This window comes from Ochotona princeps, chromosome 4 (genome assembly GCF_030435755.1).
Source record: "Ochotona princeps isolate mOchPri1 chromosome 4, mOchPri1.hap1, whole genome shotgun sequence".
NCBI lineage: Eukaryota > Metazoa > Chordata > Mammalia > Lagomorpha > Ochotonidae > Ochotona > Ochotona princeps.
In genome coordinates, this window is record NC_080835.1 from 95,149,176 (window position 1) to 95,166,873 (window position 17,698).

At 46.4% G+C, this 17,698-nt stretch overlaps 1 protein-coding gene across 3 annotated transcripts; it reads right to left on the reverse strand.

Annotated features, from left to right (window-relative positions):
* Positions 1 to 494: 494 nt before the first annotated feature.
* Positions 495 to 17,171, reverse strand: ZNF202 (zinc finger protein 202). Of its 3 annotated transcripts, XM_058664037.1 has the most exons (9): positions 17,058 to 17,171; positions 16,006 to 16,116; positions 15,701 to 15,808; positions 6,190 to 6,688; positions 5,350 to 5,557; positions 4,882 to 4,970; positions 2,977 to 3,106; positions 2,278 to 2,400; positions 495 to 1,767 (listed from the first exon to the last, which is right to left on the reverse strand). In XM_058664037.1, exons 4-9 carry the CDS (start codon positions 6,589 to 6,591, stop codon positions 785 to 787), a joined length of 1,935 nt encoding a protein of 644 aa, XP_058520020.1. In that variant the 5' UTR covers positions 6,592 to 6,688; positions 15,701 to 15,808; positions 16,006 to 16,116; positions 17,058 to 17,171; the 3' UTR covers positions 495 to 784. The 3 variants fall into 3 exon arrangements, with proteins under 3 accessions (XP_058520020.1, XP_058520021.1, XP_004585028.2); XM_058664038.1 differs by lacking the exon at positions 16,006 to 16,116 and having other exon boundaries at positions 17,058 to 17,119; XM_004584971.4 differs by lacking the exon at positions 17,058 to 17,171 and having other exon boundaries at positions 16,006 to 16,236.
* Positions 17,172 to 17,698: the final 527 nt, after the last annotated feature.

Here is a 17,698-nt window from a genome sequence, read left to right on the forward strand (position 1 = left end):
TACATCTGTCTTGCAGAAGGGCGAGGAACAAAACCAAGAGACTGGCTGAACAGTAGGAAGGTTAATGGCATGAGTACTAGGACTTAGAGAAAAAAAAAAAATCCCACAAGGGAAGAGGCATCTGTCTAGGCCCTCCTCTTTAGCAGTGTCTGGCACCTGTTTCTCTTTGACAGTGGGGAAGGCAGCAGCTGAACAAGGTCCCTATCAAGCAGCCTTGGAGTTTTTGCCCACTGATCACTTCTCCCGGTTCCCCTCAGCATCAAAGGAAAGTGCATGGTGAAGGAGTGAATCAGACAGGGATAGGTTTATACAATTACCCTCAAGAGGCAAAGGTTATCAGGATGCAAATCTCCTGTCTTAGTTCAGGGCTGTGTGCTTTCAGGTTTGAGCCCAGTAAGGACAGACTCCTTCAGACTGGACTGATCCCTTACCAAATCCTAACGGGTTGTCCTTGGCCACTTTAAACTTCACGCTGTCAAGCAGTCTTTAGGCTAGTTTTTGGAAAAGAGTTAACTGCAACCTCTGAAGTATTCTAGTTCTCCTACTTCAACCCATCAGGTAGCAGTAGGTATACTTCAGTCAAGAAGAAACCTCAACTCCTCAAGGCAAAGGAGCAGGATGAGAGCTTCTGACCACGACTCACATGGAGTGCTGGGAAGAGGCAACATAAAGACTGGGCCACCAGGGGTGACTCCCACGCAAAGGCCTTCTTGGCTGACCAGAGGGCTTCTCTCATCCCGTCCTTGGGTAATTGCTGAACGCAGATCTCCTCACTGAGACTATGCTAGGAGGTCTTTTCTGAGTGGGTCCTCTGATGCCTGATTAAGTGATATCCTCGGCTGAAGCTTTTCCCACAGGTAGGGCATGTGAACGGCTTCTCCCCGGTGTGTGTTCGCTGATGCCGGACAAGATGGTCCCTCCGGCTGAAGCTTTTCCCACACTCATTGCACCGGCAGGGCCTCACTGCGGCATGGCCTCGCAGGTGTTTGGCAAATGCTGCACTGTGGTTGAAGCAGCGCCCACACTCGCTGCACAGGTATAGCTCCTCGGCGGCATGTGTCTTCCGGTGTGCCAGATAGCGCCTGTGGTCGCTGAAGTCCTCTCCACACTCTCCACACAAATAGGGCTTGCCCCCAAGGTGGATTCTTTGGTGTGTTGTTAGCACAGATTTCTGGCTGAAGCTTTTGCCACAAATATTACAGAAGAAGGGTTTTTCTCCTGTATGCGTCCTTTGATGCCTGACCAGGTCTGAAGTCCAGCGGAAATGTTTTCCACAATCATTGCATCTGTATGGTTTCTCAACAGGTGGAGCTCTCTCAGCCTGAATCACGGGCGGTGCTCCATCTGGATTTTTCCGGTTTTGGGGATATTTATAAGGAGTGCTCATTTTGTGAACCTTCTGGTGCCTGGCAAGGTGTGAGCTCCGTGTGTAACTTTTCCCACACTCCATGCAGGTGTATGGTTTCTCTCCTGTATGAGTCCTCAGGTGTCTCACCAGGTGGGAATTACAGGTGAAGCTCTTTCCACAAACAGGACAGTCATGATGTCTCCCTAGCAGGGGGTGGATGGGCACAGTTTCTGGAATAGTTATGAAATTATTAACTTGAGAAACATTTGTGCTAAATCTTTCATTAAGTCTTCCCGGATGATCTTCAAAGACCACCTCCCAATCTGGAGTCTGGTGAATTTCTGGATCTTCCAAAGTAGATGTGTGCATATCTTCCAAACTCAGGTCTTCTTGCTCTTCTTCATCTTCACTCCTATCTCCTATACAAGGGATGAGAGGAGAAAAGGGGAAATTAAAGTGACAACAATACCTTCCACCTAAGAGGGTATTTTCTATCAGGGTCTGCAGAGACCAAAACTGTATGGAGAACAGCCACTGGTTCATACAGGCAGAGGCTGGGAAAGAAGAGAATAACCCATTTGCAGACAGTTTTCTATACATGGTTTCAAAAATCCTTATAATGGGGCAATGTCATTATTCTCATTGTACAAATGCAGAGACTGAGATCCCAGTGTTTAAATGAGCTGTGTGGTAAATGGTATAGGTGTGATTCCAGAAGCTTACCTATTTTATTTTTCTTCTCCCATTTTGGACTCCAAAGCCCTCTAACAAATCAAAGGAGGGGAGTCAAGAAGAGGAAAACAATAGAAGAACTTGTGATCAGAGGGAGTGGGCAGGAATGGCTGATATGTTAGGAGAAGCAAGGGGAAGGGACCTTAGCAGGTGAAGCACTGATTTGAGGAGGGGCCAGTTCAGGTGGGGTTTCTCACCTGTGTAAATGAAACTCAAGATTTCTGGCTCTTCTAGCTCGTGAGGAGGCTCTGCGACATCTGGGACCTGTGGCTCTTCCTCGGTCTCCTGGGGGATCTCCTCTAGTCTGGGGATTGGAAACGCTGTTCAAGAGAGGGAGGGGAGGTCATCACGATGGGCTCGGCAACTCTCTGTGCTAAGAGCTGGCCTGTTCTCTTTGCTGGGTTGCGAGCACATACTTATCTAAGTCAGCTGATGACTGTTTCGCTCTCTTTAACATGTGCACCTTTAACTCGGCCATCTGTTGCCCTCCTTGTGTCTTTTCCCTGCATCACTGTAAACCTCATCCTCTTTTTCCATATTCAAGAAAACAATTATCTTCCTAACTGCTTGTTTTGAAATTTAAATGCTTAAATCGTCTAGGGCCATACCACCCTGAATGCGCCTGATCTCGTCTGAAATTTAAATGGTTACATCAAACATTTCTATCTTAGAGCTAAAATATTACAGCATCATTTTCTTATTAGAGGTTTCTGAGCATTGTTCTCTTACTCTTAACTTGGAAGGACACCACCTAGCCCTTCCATAGCCAATGATTTCTTTAATTGCATTGGTGGGGAAGCGTTAACAGCAGATCAGAGCATATAACCTAAGATGTGAGATCAAGCCTCCCATTTCCAACAGCTCAGAATGCTTTACAAAGGCTTGAAATTACTTACACAAAGAGACTACTATTCCACAGTCTTCTTCCAAGACGTATTCTCCATAGAACTCTTTCTGTGTTGGATCCAGATCGCTCCACTGGTCTTGGGAGAAGCAAACAGCCACATCCTTGAAAGTCACCAGGCCCTGAAACAACACAAGGATTCAATCAGAATGTGACACTTTGGAGGGAACCTCAGAATTTCCTCCTGGAAGAAGTTCACAGGCACAGGCAGCATCCATCCAGGAGACCAAACTGCAATAGCTCAAGAGGCGTCCTCTGTCTTCTGGTTTGGGGGAAGCACTGGCCACACCTTGACCACCCCTAGTCAACCGCTTTCCCTCTGGGCTGGCACGTATTTTTCTTTACAGTATTGTTTAAAATTCAAAACAGTTGTTTAACAGTCATCATGAAATTCCTTATTTGATGTCTTAATACCATCTTTATATTTATATTTTGTTTTTGTTGGAAAGGCACATTTACAGAGAAGGAGAGACAGAAAGATCTTTTGTCTGCTGATTCACTCCCCAAGTGGTCTCAATGGTTGGAGCTGAGCTGATACAAAGCCAGGAGCCAGGAGATTCCTCTGGGTCTCACACATGGGTGCAGGGTTCCAAGGCTTTGGGCCGTCCTCGACTGCTTTCCCAGGCCACAAGCAGGGAAAGTGGATGGGAAGTGGGGTAGCTGGGACATGAGCTGGCATCCATTTGGATCCTGGCAGATCCAAGGTGAGGACTTTAGCCAGTAGGTTACTGCACTGGGCTCCATATCTGTATTTGTAAAAATTCATTTCTATGAAATTCTTCTTAACTGACTCTATTTATTTACGGTCAATGTCAAATAGGACTTTTGTTTCTAGCCAGACTATAATCTGACCCTACAGATGAAACTGGTTGCTTGAATTTCTAGCCACATAGCTTAGTTTCAGGGCTCTGACCCATGGTAGTGGGACAGTTTTTGGCCAACAAACTTACTAAAAAAGAAAAACAAACCAACCCTACCACTCATCAACTTCAATGTTATATTACAGAAGTTGTTGCGGTGTGGCAAGTTAAGCTGCTCCTTGTAACAACAACAGCCTATATCAAAGTACAGGTTCAATTTTTGACGGCTCTGCCTTTTTTTTTTTTTTTTTTAGGATTTATATATTTTTACCTGAGAGACAGTTTTTATAGAGAGAAAAGGAGAAACAAAGACACACACAGAGACAGAGACCTCTTCCACTGGTTCACTCCCCAAATGGCCACAATATCCAGAGCTGAGACAGCAGCTTCTTCCGGATCTCTTATGTGGGTGTGGGGTTCCAAAGCTTTGTGTCACTCTCCACTGTTTTCCCAAACCATAAGCAGGGAGCTGGATCAGGAGTATAGCCGCTGGGACTCAAACTGCCAACTGCATGGTATGTTGGTGCTGCAGTCTGAGGACTGACCTGCTTCTGACCCCAGCTGCTCTGCTTCTAATCCTGCTGATGCTGCTGGGAAAGCAACAGAAGAGGTCTAAGTACTTGGGTCACCATCAACCATGTGGGAAACTGAGAGTTTCTGGTTCCTGGCTTCAGCTTGGCCCAGCCCTAGCCGTCATGGCCATTTGGGGAGTAAATCACTGGATAAAAACTTCTCTCTTCCTCTCTTTCAATCTGCTTTCCAAATAAGTAAATAAATAAATACAAAACAAAAACAGTTGTACCATAGTGCTACAAAATAATCCCATTTTGCTAGTCCCTCTGGTCAACAGAATCAAGAGGCTATGGAGCCTGCAGACGATTGGTAGTGTTACGATTTACCTTACAATCTCTTCTCCTCCTGAGAACTTACACTTGCCAAAGGGCAAGGTGAATTTGTGTCCAGCCTGACCTGCTTTACAGATTACCGACATCAACAGGCTCTTCAAACAGACTCTGTGATGCAGAATCGGGGCGCACCTGCGACAGAGCAGTGAGGAGGGCAACCATCTCAGGCTCTCCAGAGGTCCCCTCAGCAGGCAGCTCTGGGTCCTGGGGTACTGGGACTTCTAACAGAGACAAAAAAAAAAAAGACGCAGATATCAGTAACACTGTTTAACAGTGACTGACAGAGAGTTGAGCATCCCCCATCATCTCTGGCAGGAATGTCGTCCTAAAGTCCCTGCTATGACAATCAAGAAACTGTTCAAACGGCAGCTTCCCAATTCTAGCAGTAGGAAGACGAGCAGAACATCAACAGAATAACCGAGAATGCTGCTAGGCTTGGCCCCATTTATAGGGAACTCTGGTGGGAAGTGTCTCATCAAGAATGTGGATTTTGTGAGTCCTTCCAATTGCAATCCACTCTTCCTCCTTGGTAGAGGAGGAACCTCTCCAGCTCCCCCACAACTCCCTAGGCCACAATCCCGTTTGGCTGAGGTTTCTTACCAATCTCAGGAGGCCGCAACTCCTCTTCGCTGCCTGCGCTCTGCTCCTCTGCTGCCTCTTGCTCCAGGCTGTGTGTGGTTTCCTCCTGGGATTGCTCAGACGTTGAGGTCTGTATAGGATCCTGCAGCTCACTGGGGGACCCGGGCACTGGCCCTAGATGTACAGTCTCCTCTGAGAGGACTTCCTGGCCGTGAACATGGACGGTCACCTGGGAATAATTCCAACTTCCAGTCATTGTACAGTCAGGAGAAACTTCTTGGTTGTCATCAAGGCTTCTTTTAGCAGTTTTTCTAGAGGAAGGCTTCCCTGGAGGGACCTGGATGGGAAGGCCTATAAAGGGTAGCTGAAGGGTTTCCTCCCCTCCCTAGGGTCAGGTAGAAGACACTCACCCCTTCCCTTCACCCTGTCCCCAGGAGTCAGGGCTTGGAGGTACCCATCCCACCCACATCCAGGTACACCACCACCTGCAGCTCCCCTTGCTGTCCACTGTCCTGGCTGACTGCTCTGGAAGTGGGGCTGGGACTGGGTATCTCAAAGAGCTTTGGAGGAAGCCACAAAATTCTGTTCCCTTGGAATTGAAAGCTCACCATCCAGAGGGAACACCAAGACCATGACTTAGGAGGCTGATGTCCCCTCAGATGCTCCCTTGGCAGGTGTTCTAAACCCAGAAAGTCACACTCATACACACACACACCCCTGCCATGAGCAGCCTGAATGTGATAGCACACCCAAGGTTGAGGTGATTAGATCCAAGGGGTAAGCTACAGGGACCCTGGCAATCCGGCATTCCTGTAAGGAGTCCCCCTCCACATCACACAGATCAGGACTCCCCCTCCTCACCCACCGCCTTGGTCTCCTGGGCTGTTTCTGCAAACCCTCCACCAGCGTCACCGCCTCCTCGCCACTCTCAGGCCGCTGGCCCCGCACCCAGCTCTGAAGTTCTCCAGGCAGGACGGTGAGGAACTGCTCTAGCACGAGCAGCTCCAGGATCTGCTCCTTTGTCCGCCTCTCTGGCCTCAGCCACTGGTGACAAAGTTCTCGGAGTCGGATGAGCGCTTCTCGAGGGCTTGCTGCTTCCTGGTAGCGGAAGCGTCGGAAGTTCTGGTGAGAGGTCTCCAGCACAGGGTCGTCCCTCTGCAAGACAGACTCTGGCCGACAGGTGAAATCATCCTCCAGTTTCACGGTGAAGATTCCCTCTTCTTCCCAAAGCCCCTGATCCTCTGGCTCCAAGGCTGTGGCCATTTCCTGGCTCTGGGGTGGTCTCACACCATCTAGCACTCACGCAGGCATTGCCCACAAGTCTTGGCCTGGGCACCTCGAGAAGTTTCTCCCATGGGACCTGGATGGAGAAAGAAAGACAGAGCAGTGTTAAGCAGAAAATGATAAGCACGGGGAACAGTTTGCTTAGTCACAATCTTCTACACACAATTCTTCCCTTTGGCTCTAGTGGGCACAGGACCCTGCGGAACTGAAGGTAATGTCCTCTATCTTTCCTAGACCATATTCACAGCTCATAACTGCCTTGTTATTTCTATTTTATTCATGGATGCTGCCAATTTTCGCTCCTATGTCTCTAAATCTGCTCTCCTTCCTTCCTAGCAGCTAGACACTCGTCACCTCTGCCTGGGGCCCTTGCTGGGATCGCCTACGCTGGGATCGCCTACACCGGGGTCCCTGCAGCATTCAAATTCCTGGCAGCAAGGAAGCTCAGAAGCACCTGTTCCTGCTGACTAGTATATTCTGTACACACTTGCCTATTTAGATCTGAACCACTATGCACTACGGTACTTCAAAACGTGTGAGGAAAGGAGAGTAAAATATAACTTTATTTGGGTGCAAAGTTTTAAAATCTACACATAAAAGGGACCTTTAAGAAGCTCATGAAAAATGTACATCATGACACAAGTGTGTATTGATTTCAAAATATTTTTGCCCCCAAATGAGTTTTTAAAAATTGTGTTTTCCATGAACATTTTGAAGAACACTCATACATTGAGATGACACACCTCAGCAGGCCTGTCACAGATGGGGAAGGCTTTATGGAAATGCATTATCAATACTCAATATTAACTTGGGAAAGATGAGAACTCAGAGATTTGAAGGGAGGATTATAATGGTGTGTACTTACACAAGAAGCTGGCACCTAGAAACCCTAAAAACCAACCTTTTTCTTGTTAAGACATCTTTAATTAGCTGATCCACAGACCTGAATGCTCAGCTGTTAAATGCAAAATTCATGATTCTTGCTTACAAATGCACTTTTTGTGGAATCTTATCTTGGCTGAGATCATCCCTACCGACAAACAACTCTGCATCACTGGATTCGCTTGATTCTGCTTCAATGCTTGAAGCTGCTGGAGCTAATCCTAACACCTACCCATCTGCAGTGCTTTTTCCCTCCTCCTTCCCACACACTGCTTCAGTGCGTGCCCTCATCATCTCTTTGGGACCTGTGCACTCGGTCCAACAGAATTAGCAGAGGAGCTTCTGCAAAAGGCCACAATATCACACATCATTCTTTTTGACATTCTGATTCATTCCAGACAGCTGCCTCATAAGAAAAGGCGATACGAAGGTCCTAAGGTGCACCCACGTGTGAGAAACACCAAGGATGGTACAGGTTAGGTCTGAATCCTGGTTCTTCCATATACCAGGCATGGGACACAGGTGGAACCATGGTCATTTTCTTATTGTCTTTATGTGAGTTCGTCCGTTCATGGAATAGATACTTGCGACATTCATTCAACAGGTACAGAATTAAATGCATTAATTTTTTGAATGTTTAGAAGACTGATACACTTCACTATTAATCATTATCTAAGTTACAGCTCTAAGTACATTGCTCATATTTAAAAAACTAACTTCTTAACATTAGTTAAGATCCATTCTGCATCTTGGGCATTGAATAGCCAAGCAGTTTTTCAAGGCCAATGCTGGACTCTTTCTCGATCACCTACCTAGAATGAATACACCAATCCATCTAAAACAGGGTGCCTTCTCAAGCTTTCTTGAAGCCTGTCCCCTCTGCATAGAATATTCCTCTATTCCTCCTGTTCCTATTTCTCTCCATCAACTTCTCCTTTATTCCCATCTTTTACAGTTCTCACCTGGACTACAACTGTCTCCAAATACGAGTTCCCTGTCCCCAGCCTTGATCTTTTCAATGTTCTATTAAGAGTACTGCCTGAAGAAGCTCTTGGCAAACCTAGTTACTCCAACAATTCCTGTCTTTTAGGTGAATACAAACCTCAAAGTACTATGTACTAGGCTGACCTTCATTTTGTGCCCTCTGCTCTCCTGTCCAATCTTTTCTCTCACACACACCGAAGTCCTGTGACAGCTTTCTAACATGCTCTTCCTTCTCTTTAGAACTGCTTAAAGTTTATTTTCAAGACATGACTCGGGCTTCATGGTCTTCTGAGGTTTTCTTTGGTTTGATTCCCCTACTCTTAACATTTAGAAATCTCTTATCTTCCTCGATGGTCATCTGGGCACATCTTGATCCTGGTCATTGCCATATTACATAGCCGCTGTTTATTCTTCCTGCAACAAGTGAGGACTGTTACTCTCCAGTATCTACAGTGCAGTGCATCATCCATTAGTCTCCACTTATCTGTCATTAATTTTCCATGGTTTTAGTTGTTTACCAACCAAGACTCAAAAATATTACAAAGAACACAGCCGAAATAAATACTTCCTAAGTTTTAACCTAGGTGCTCTTCTAACAAGTGTGGTAAAACCTTGCACCTTGCTTTCCCTCCTGCCAGGATGCCAACCATCCCTTGTCCAGTGTAGTCAGATTACCCACACTACTGGCCTGTTAGCCACCCGGTAACCATCTTTACTGTCAGATTAGCTCACTGTCATGATAAGGCAGTGTTTGTGTTCAAATAACCCTTATTTTATTTAATAATGGTCCCCCCCCCAAAAAAAGAGTAGCAATGCTGGTGCAATGCTAAAGAGAAGCTAAAAAATGTGGAATTCTTGACTTAACAAGAAAAGAAGTTGCATGCTGAGGCTGTTCAGAGCTACATCTGGAAAATTGTGAAGGAAAAAGACACTTGTGAAAATTTGGCAGCCACATTTCAAACTGCTAAAGTTGTGGCTACAATCTGTTAAGTGCTTAAACGGAAGTCATTAAATTTGGGGGTAGAAGACAACGGCAGAAAAATAATGGCAATATGCTGCATCTAAATGCAGTGAGGTGAAGTTTTAGTACTCTTCCTAATTTCAGGCATCTACTGGGAGTCTTGGGACATACTTTTCATGGATAACAGAGGACTACTATGCATTAGAAATGAATACACTTTCACCTTGGAAGCTTTCTTCCTACTTTAACATATAGAACCCATCTTTTCCTGTCTTATGCTTTCTTTTTCTTTTATTCTTCACCAAGTTTTATTGATTCTGCCCAAAGAAAACGTCCAAATTCATCCATTTCTTTATCTGCATTGTCATTCTTCTGGTTGAGCCACCATGATCCAGCAGAAGGTAATAACAGAACCTATTAAAAATGACCATATCCTCAGCGCCGCCGTAGCATGTCTATGGTGCCTAGACAACTAAATTGCATGATGGGTCTTCACGCCAGTGCACACATGTAGCCCCAAGGATCCTTCTCTTGTACAGCTGCTTCAGATTCACCATCATGGTTAGCAGCTCACTCTCAAAAGCTGCATTTCATCTTTGCTGCCCAGCATGGGCTCAGTCAATAACAACCTTATTTGTGATTGGTTCCCCTGAAATCATTCCATCATGTGCTTATTCCATTATCCTGTCATTTACAACACACTTCATCAAAGTCTAAGTCTATTTTGGACAATTCTATACTTTTAGCCAGGGTGTTAAACCTATGAAGGTGCTAAACCTGTGAAGACATGGCCTCTTTGCAATTTCTTCGGCAAGTAGGCAGATTTTCAAGGAAAAGTAGCTCGGCAAAACTCAATTCCGTAACTTCCAAGCTCCCTAGTGTATAAGTCTTAGTCCCCGAGGAAAGCACAGGTATTACAATCCTAGAAAACTTTCTTTGGTATGACATCTCGTTGGCTCATGGTACAATCAACTTGTATTTATTCCTTAAGGTTTCATTTCTACTTCTGAGACCTACACATTATGGTTTAGTTTTTGGAAGAGAGAGGGAGATGGCCAGGGCAGGAAGCTTACCCACATTAGCTTCACTCAACACTGTGAAGACTGAGTAGTGAGCTTTCTAAACATACAAAATTTGCCAATGGCTCTGTGGTAGCTTTAGATAAAACTCAAAACTCCTTGCAACCTGACATTCAAGGCCCAGCAAAACATGGTTTCTGTGAGGACTTCTTTTCCCTGTGACTGCCACTTTTACTGTGGGTTACTGCTGGAGTGACTGACTCTTCAGGATCTCTTCCCCACGCTCTAACCAGGTTTCCTGATGCTGTTTGTGCAGTCCCTTCACTTACTAACTTTTGTCATTCTTTGAATTTTAGTTTTCCTATAGTGCCTTCCCTAATCATTCCAGCTTATGCTCCCAAAGGAACTTGTACCTCGCCATATCAGAGCATGCACATGTATCTATACTTTATTATGACAGTTGTTCATCTAGTTGTGTTTAATCTCACTGTACTGTGAGGTTCTGGGGAAAGGACATGTTGCACCCAGATTGGAGTCTTGCACCCAACAGTACTCACTCGGTGAATGCAAAACACATTTTTATTTAAGTTTGTTTCTGAAAGGACAGATATCATGCCATTTGCATTAACTTATTTATTCATTTGCCCAGAAAACTGTGTGCTGGATAAATAAATAAATAAGAAAAGACATTATTTGCACTGTGAGAAAAACAGAGTACTCCTAGTGGTCCCCAAAGTGACAGAACCCCAAGTCATCACAAGAATTTTTAAAGTTTATCTAGGAATAACCCAAATGGAAGTCACACACAATTGAACATTTGAAAGAAAATCATGTTCCTTTGAGGATTTGAATCATTTTTAATATGTACAAAGACCAATGAAAAAAATATGTACAAAGACATAATATTAAGTAACTTGAGGCAATTGCAATACGCATCATTTATCCAGACAAAGCTTTCAGACACTCTTCAACCCCAACTCCCACCCCTGTAGGGAGAGGGAAATGCAGAATTGGTACACAGGGTCTTTAACAAAGAATCTATCATTTCAGAAGTTTGAGAAAAAAATTCAGCCAGGTAGACTAGAAACTTTCATTCTTTTCAAGTAGCTCTAGAAAAAAGATACCATACTATGGATTCTACACCCTTGCTCTAAGTAGGCTTTGCTCATTACTTTAAAATAATTATGTTTTTTAAACCTGTCATTTGTAAATGCCTTACATAAGTTATAAACTAGATATCTGCTGCTCAATTCACATTTATTTTGGCAGCCAAGGAAGAGAAGATTGAGAAGGCACCAACGAAGAAAAAGAGAAGCAGTGGGAATGAAAGGGAAGAGGTAAGAGATGGGAAAGAACAGTATAGCAACACAGTGCACAGCAAAGCTCTAGACTGGGCACCAAAGATCTATGTCCCAACCCCAAACCATCAAGTAACTAGAACAACTATGGGAATTCCTGAGAGGACACACACAAGAGCCCTCACCTCAGGTAAAGCCCCATGCAGAGAACCATGATCATAACTGACTGCCAAGAGTGCTTTCTGAATTAAAATGGGCTATGCACATACCAAATATATGTATTAGTATTATAGAAAGAACACGAATGTCCTATTCAAAAATTCATGGGATGTGCTATGCCACAAATCTGCTTTCCAATTTGTGGTCTTTGCTATTCTAATGTCTTTTTCAATGACTCTCCTTGGAAGGATTCCACAGTGAGTTTAAAAACTGAAAAACAAAATAAGACAGAATGTGAAACTAGGTCAGGAAAAACAAGCTTGGGCAGGTCCATGGCCTAGGGGACTGAGTGGGAGGGTGTTTCGGGATCTGTTCGGTAGGGCTGGGGAGGGGACATGGAGAAGGCAACACCATTCTGAAATCCTTGGCCCACTGGCCTCTTCCTTACCTGTAGGCATCACCTTAACAGTGAGGGCCCTCAAAATTCCCCCGACACAAACAGATCCACAAGTGACGAGAGAGTATCTAGTTCTCTAACTTGAAACGCTACTACCAAGGGTGATCCTTGTTGTTCCTAAATGACAATGATTTACCTAAAGGAGAGACGATGATCTGTTTACTGGCGAACGACTATCTTCAGAAGAAAATGATGAACCAAATTATTATATCTGGCAGATATTTACACACCTTCCAGCTTGCATTCTTACTTTTAGTTGAATGCAGACGATAATCTAGACGTTTAAAGACCTTTCAACAGCTACTCGCACTATTTTTGGATACAAATCGAGAAATAAAAATGGTTAACTGTCTTGTCTTTTCCCACGCTACCACTCTTTAGAGATTATATCAATATAATCCTTCACTTGGGAAGATTCTGTTTTGTTGTTTTAATTGCCCTATGTCCAAATGTGTATCCAGGCTTTCCGGGTACTGGCTAGGGACTTCAACCCTGGCTATGAATCCCTACTTTCATTTCCAACAATATTATATTATTAAAACAGGACTACTACTACTACATACTTCACATACTTGTTTTAAGTAGTAGTAAGTAATCTACAGGAATCTGTTGGCATACAGACAGGCACAGGGAAGATGCTCAGTGTATTTTATTCTGTCTTTTTTCAAGCTATTTTAAACTCTTTTGGGAAGAAGGCAAGATTTAAATGCTAAATAACCAACTTTCTACCATCATATCACAAATGAATTACTAAAATCAGTGCTTACTTTCAAGGCAATAAGCTAAGATGAAGCGAAGGCCTAAGAACACAGCTGGAAAGCATCATAGAGACTGCCCTGCTCAATGCTTCTACCTACCAACAGCAAGTTCTCTCCTGTCCTAGTAACTGGTAGGAGGCAATGAGGCCAACTCAGTTAGTAAACCCATGCGGTCCTACGAAAACTTAACCAGAAGGCAAGAGAAATAAGGGAGCACATCCCCTGACTTCTGGCCTGCTCATACATGATGATGATTGGGTTGAACAATTCTAGGAATCATTCCTTTATACCTTTCCCCCCCCCCTTTCATAAAACCCATATTTGAACAGGAAGGAGAGAAGTGGCTCAAGTCTTTTTACAACAGGTTTCAAAGAAACAATGAGGGGGTAGACATGGGCGAAGATGGGAAGAAACAGAGATGCCCAGTCAGCAGTGGTGCCAAGGCAGCCTGGGGAGGTCCTGACACAGCCCTCTTGTGAGGACTGCAGCCTTTGTGGTTAGCATCAAGGTCTAAAAACACCAGTGGGAGAAAATGTAAACACAGAAATGCAAGAGAAAAATCCTAACAATCTATTTTTAAATAAAATATTTTTCTAGCCAGTCATCTCCTGCATTGCCTAGCAGGCAATGTGAGCAACGGACGGGCCAGCTTTCGGAGAGAAACGACCAGCATGCACTCCTTGCTCCTCCTCAAGAGGCACATGCCACATAAACTCATCCTCACCACAGGGATGAGTCTTTTCTCAAGGCCCAGAGCAACACCTTTGAAGAAACTGACCAGCTTTTTAACAGTGTGAGGAGGGCTTTGAAATGAACTAGAACATCTGGCTACTCTGCTGAGTATTGGGTCCATTAGGTATCAGCCAGGAGGGTGTGAGGGACTTACTCAGGAAGCCAAATACAGATTTTAACAGGAGACAATTCGAACACTTGGCTACTATGATCATGCTGGCTAATATTCAACACAAAGCTAGACTTTCTAAACTTATGGGGTACTATCCATAAGTGGTTACTGACCTAAAAGTGAAGGTCAACTTGCACACCTCAGCTTAAAACAAATCACAGACAAAAATGAGGTAGGCAAACCAAGAGACATCAAACTTGACACCCACCCTTATGAGAGCAGCCCTCTCATCTGGCAGTCACAATTACAACTAGGTATATTCAATTCCTACCAGGAACATGGTCAATGCCAATTGCACAGTTAGAACAATTATTTCACTAGAACTAACAAGAGAGCATACAAACGGAGTCTGACCTGAGGTACTGGATATGGGTAATCCAGAACAAGTCAACTCAAGTCATGTCTCTTTATGGCTTTGACATGCCACATCCCAGCAGCCACCTACTGCTTTGACAGTCTCCTCCAAGGTTCTGCTCAAGGCTCTCTTAGATGACAAATGATGTGACCCTTGCCTGCTGAACTACAGTAGTGTGAGGACAGTCAGCTTTTCCCACTACAGACTATCATGATCCAAAGGAGCCATTTTTACAGGGGTGTGTAGTGCCTGTCTCCCTCACTGTGAGCCCTGCCCTTCAGAGGAAGGATTTCCTAAGGTCTACCACTTGATGAAGCTCTTAGTATAAAAGAAACTCAGTACATTTTTTTTATGCCAACTTGGATTTAGAAGTACTGAAAAATCCAGAATCAGTGGATGCCAGGGACCCTGGGCAATAAATTGCTCACGGTGATAGGCAAAGGAGTATGGCTTTCTCATTCATTCCAGTCACTTGCCGGGAAGGTCAGGTGTTCTAGCCACAGTGTACTTTACTGTGACATGGCATGAAAAACTTCAAGAGGAGGGGGTTAGGGGCAGAGCTGATGCCATGACAAATACCTACTGTATTGGATCTGAGGTGCTGGCCAGACACAGGTGAATCACAGACTGAGACCTTGAGAAACGTTAACAAGCAGTCAAGAAACAGCAGGGACTTCAGCAATACCAAGCATTCACAGCATGAACCCAGACATGGGCCTCATCTACATGATCACAACCAAAGCTGCCTATCCAAACAATAAAGTCAAGGAGAAAAAGGTCACCATTATTTCATCTTAAATTTGATTTAAGATAATGTAGCATTGTTTCCTGACCTGTTTTTTAAAAAAATGTACTAGGTTTCACAAGCAAAAGAATGCAGACCTACCTGGTTACATGCCCCACCAAAGACCAGATTACTAAGTCCCAGCCTGAGCAGCACTAACAGGTCTTTACATCTCCAAGGGCTCCAGTGCAGAAATGGCTGCAGGTCTCAAAGTGGGAAACCTACCCGCAGCCTGAGACTGCTGGCCATGCAAGCCCTCCACCGCAGCCTAGGCTTGCTATCAGTCAAGCCATTTTCCACTGTGCTCATCAATGCTGGTTGGCTGTTTAACATGCCCTTCAGGCACCAAAGTTAGGATGGCAAGTTTTAGAACCAGCACCTGAGGCAAGGAAGTAATTCGGGTTGACTATCAAAGTGTGGTCAAATGGAAGGAATGGCTGGTAAGAGGGTAGCAAAACCAGAAACCATCCGGGGCCATTTTATATCAGCCAAATAAACTGGGAAAACGGTGTAAACCTGTCACTTACCTCATCGGTCTAGTCTGTAATGACCAGCAGTCCCTCACATTGTAGTAAACCTCACCGTGCCCTTGAAATGTCTACTGCAAGAGAGGATAGAGTGCAAAAGGGCTAGATCTGGGGGAGAGAGGGGGAGAAAGTATGAATCCCAGGTGTTTGTTGCAGGGAGGAGACACTTCCACTCCCCTCCCCAACCTGGCTCACCCTCATGCCACGTAACAGCAGCAGAGAGGTCCCCAAGCTGGGGCGCAAACCCTAACTGCACGCTCTCACGCACTTCCCACCAACATGCCTCCCATGGCTAGTCCCACAACCTTTCTGAAGTAGCTTTCTGGATCAGGGGCCATGGGGAAGCTTGGAAGAGAAGCTGGGAGGGAGGAGGGGCTCCACTAGCATTCTTGGTGGCTTCTGAGTGTAGCTGTCACCTGCAGAGTGTGGACAGAGAAAACAGCAACAGTTCTAAGCCTAGCCTCTTAGGGGGAGCCCGAAGTGCTCCGTGGGACCAAGGTGCTTTGAGAAGGGCTGGCTCCAAGGCACAGTCTTCATGGGGGGAGGGGTGGGGAAGGGAAGGCCAGGCAGGCCAGACACCAACGTAGAAAGAAAGGATTATCATGGAGGCATTTTTGGACGTACACATCGTCTGCGTTAGAAAGCTAAAAATTAGGACTGACCCCCGGGGAGAATGCGGTCTGTCCCCAGCATCCAAACTAGCAAACTTTTAGTCAAGGCAGACAGGAGGGCCGCGTGCTGCTGCTGAGGGCTCCCAGCGGTGCTCGGTGGTGCCAACACTGGCTGTAAGCGCCGGGTCGTGAGTGGACACCCCAGCGACTGCCTCTTAGGAAAGGCTCGGGGTCTGCACAGGTTCATAGGTGATAAGATCACGGGCGAGCCGAGCCAAGCTGCGCGCAAGGGCCTGCTTTAGGACAGGCTGGCGGGGAACCTGCCAGGGAAGGGCTCCCGGAGCCCCTCGGAGAGGCGGGGTGAGGACAGGTAGCGGCAAACCCAGCGGCCGTGACCACTCCCCTCCGCCCAGCCCGAGCTGGCGGTGGGCGCGGAAGCAGGAGGAGGTGCGGGCTAACACCGCTGCTGCAGGCCCCGGAGGGGCGGAGGGCGGCGGCTGGGCAGCGAGGGACGCATCCCGGGAAGCTCCGGCTCGGGCCGGCGCCAGCGGCAGGCACCCCCCAAAGGCTGCCGGCCTCGTGCCCCTCGGCCCCCGGCAACCCCCCGGTCCCCAGCACGGCCAGCGTCCCCCAGGCTCCGGGGGGCGGGGTCTCCGGGCCCTCCCCCGCCTCCCAGCCCGGCCCTGCCCGGTCCTCCCCGGCCCTGCCGGGCCCTGTCCGATCCGGCCCGGCCCCCCAACACTCACGGCTCCCGCAGCTCCGGCGGCTCCTCCCCTGCCCCGACTTCTCCCCCACCCACTCCCGGCCGGAACAGCGGCGCCGGATCCGAGCGGCGCGGGGCCTAGCGGGTCGGAACACGTGGGGCCTCGGTGCCCGGAACCGGAAGCGGCTGCCTGCCCCGCCTCCCGGCCGCGCTGGAGCCTGTCTAGGCTCTGGGAGGTTCGTTCCTCTGTGTGCTGGGCGTGGGTTGTGTCTCCCTCGCTTTCTGCAACGAATAATAAATAGATGGATGCTGGGGCTTTTCTTTTACGCGCACGCTTTTTACAGTCCCATTTTTGATCTTTAGTGTATTTGAGTTTGCTGCCTGTAAGATTTTCTTCATTTAGATTTCACCCTTTGCATCTTCCTGCAGTATTACATCTTTTTGGGTTTGAAGGCTAGTTTTTGCATTCACCATCATTTACAGGGCCCCGGCCAAACCTCAATGCTTCTCTGCATTCTGTCCATCTTGTTACGTAGGCATAATGAGACTGTCAGGTCTAAATGATTTCTCTTTCCTTGCTTCTCTTCTCTTCCTCTCCGCCCGCCTTCTTCTCTACCCCTTTCCTATTTGCTTATTTAAAAGTGAGAGCTCTTCCATCCGTTGGTTCACTCCCCAAATAGTTGC

Bases quoted from the DNA above. Each gene is read 5' to 3' on its own strand.
- ZNF202 (XM_058664037.1), bottom strand. From the start codon at position 6,591: ATGGCCACAGCCTTGGAGCCAGAGGATCAGGGGCTTTGGGAAGAAGAG. The intron at 5,558-6,189 runs GTGAGGAGGGGG...AATTATTCCCAG, and splicing joins CCAGGAGACCAAGGCGGTGG to GTGACCGTCCATGTTCACGG. The intron at 1,768-2,277 runs GTGAGAAACCCC...TCCCTTGTATAG, and splicing joins CTTGAGTTTCATTTACACAG to GAGATAGGAGTGAAGATGAA.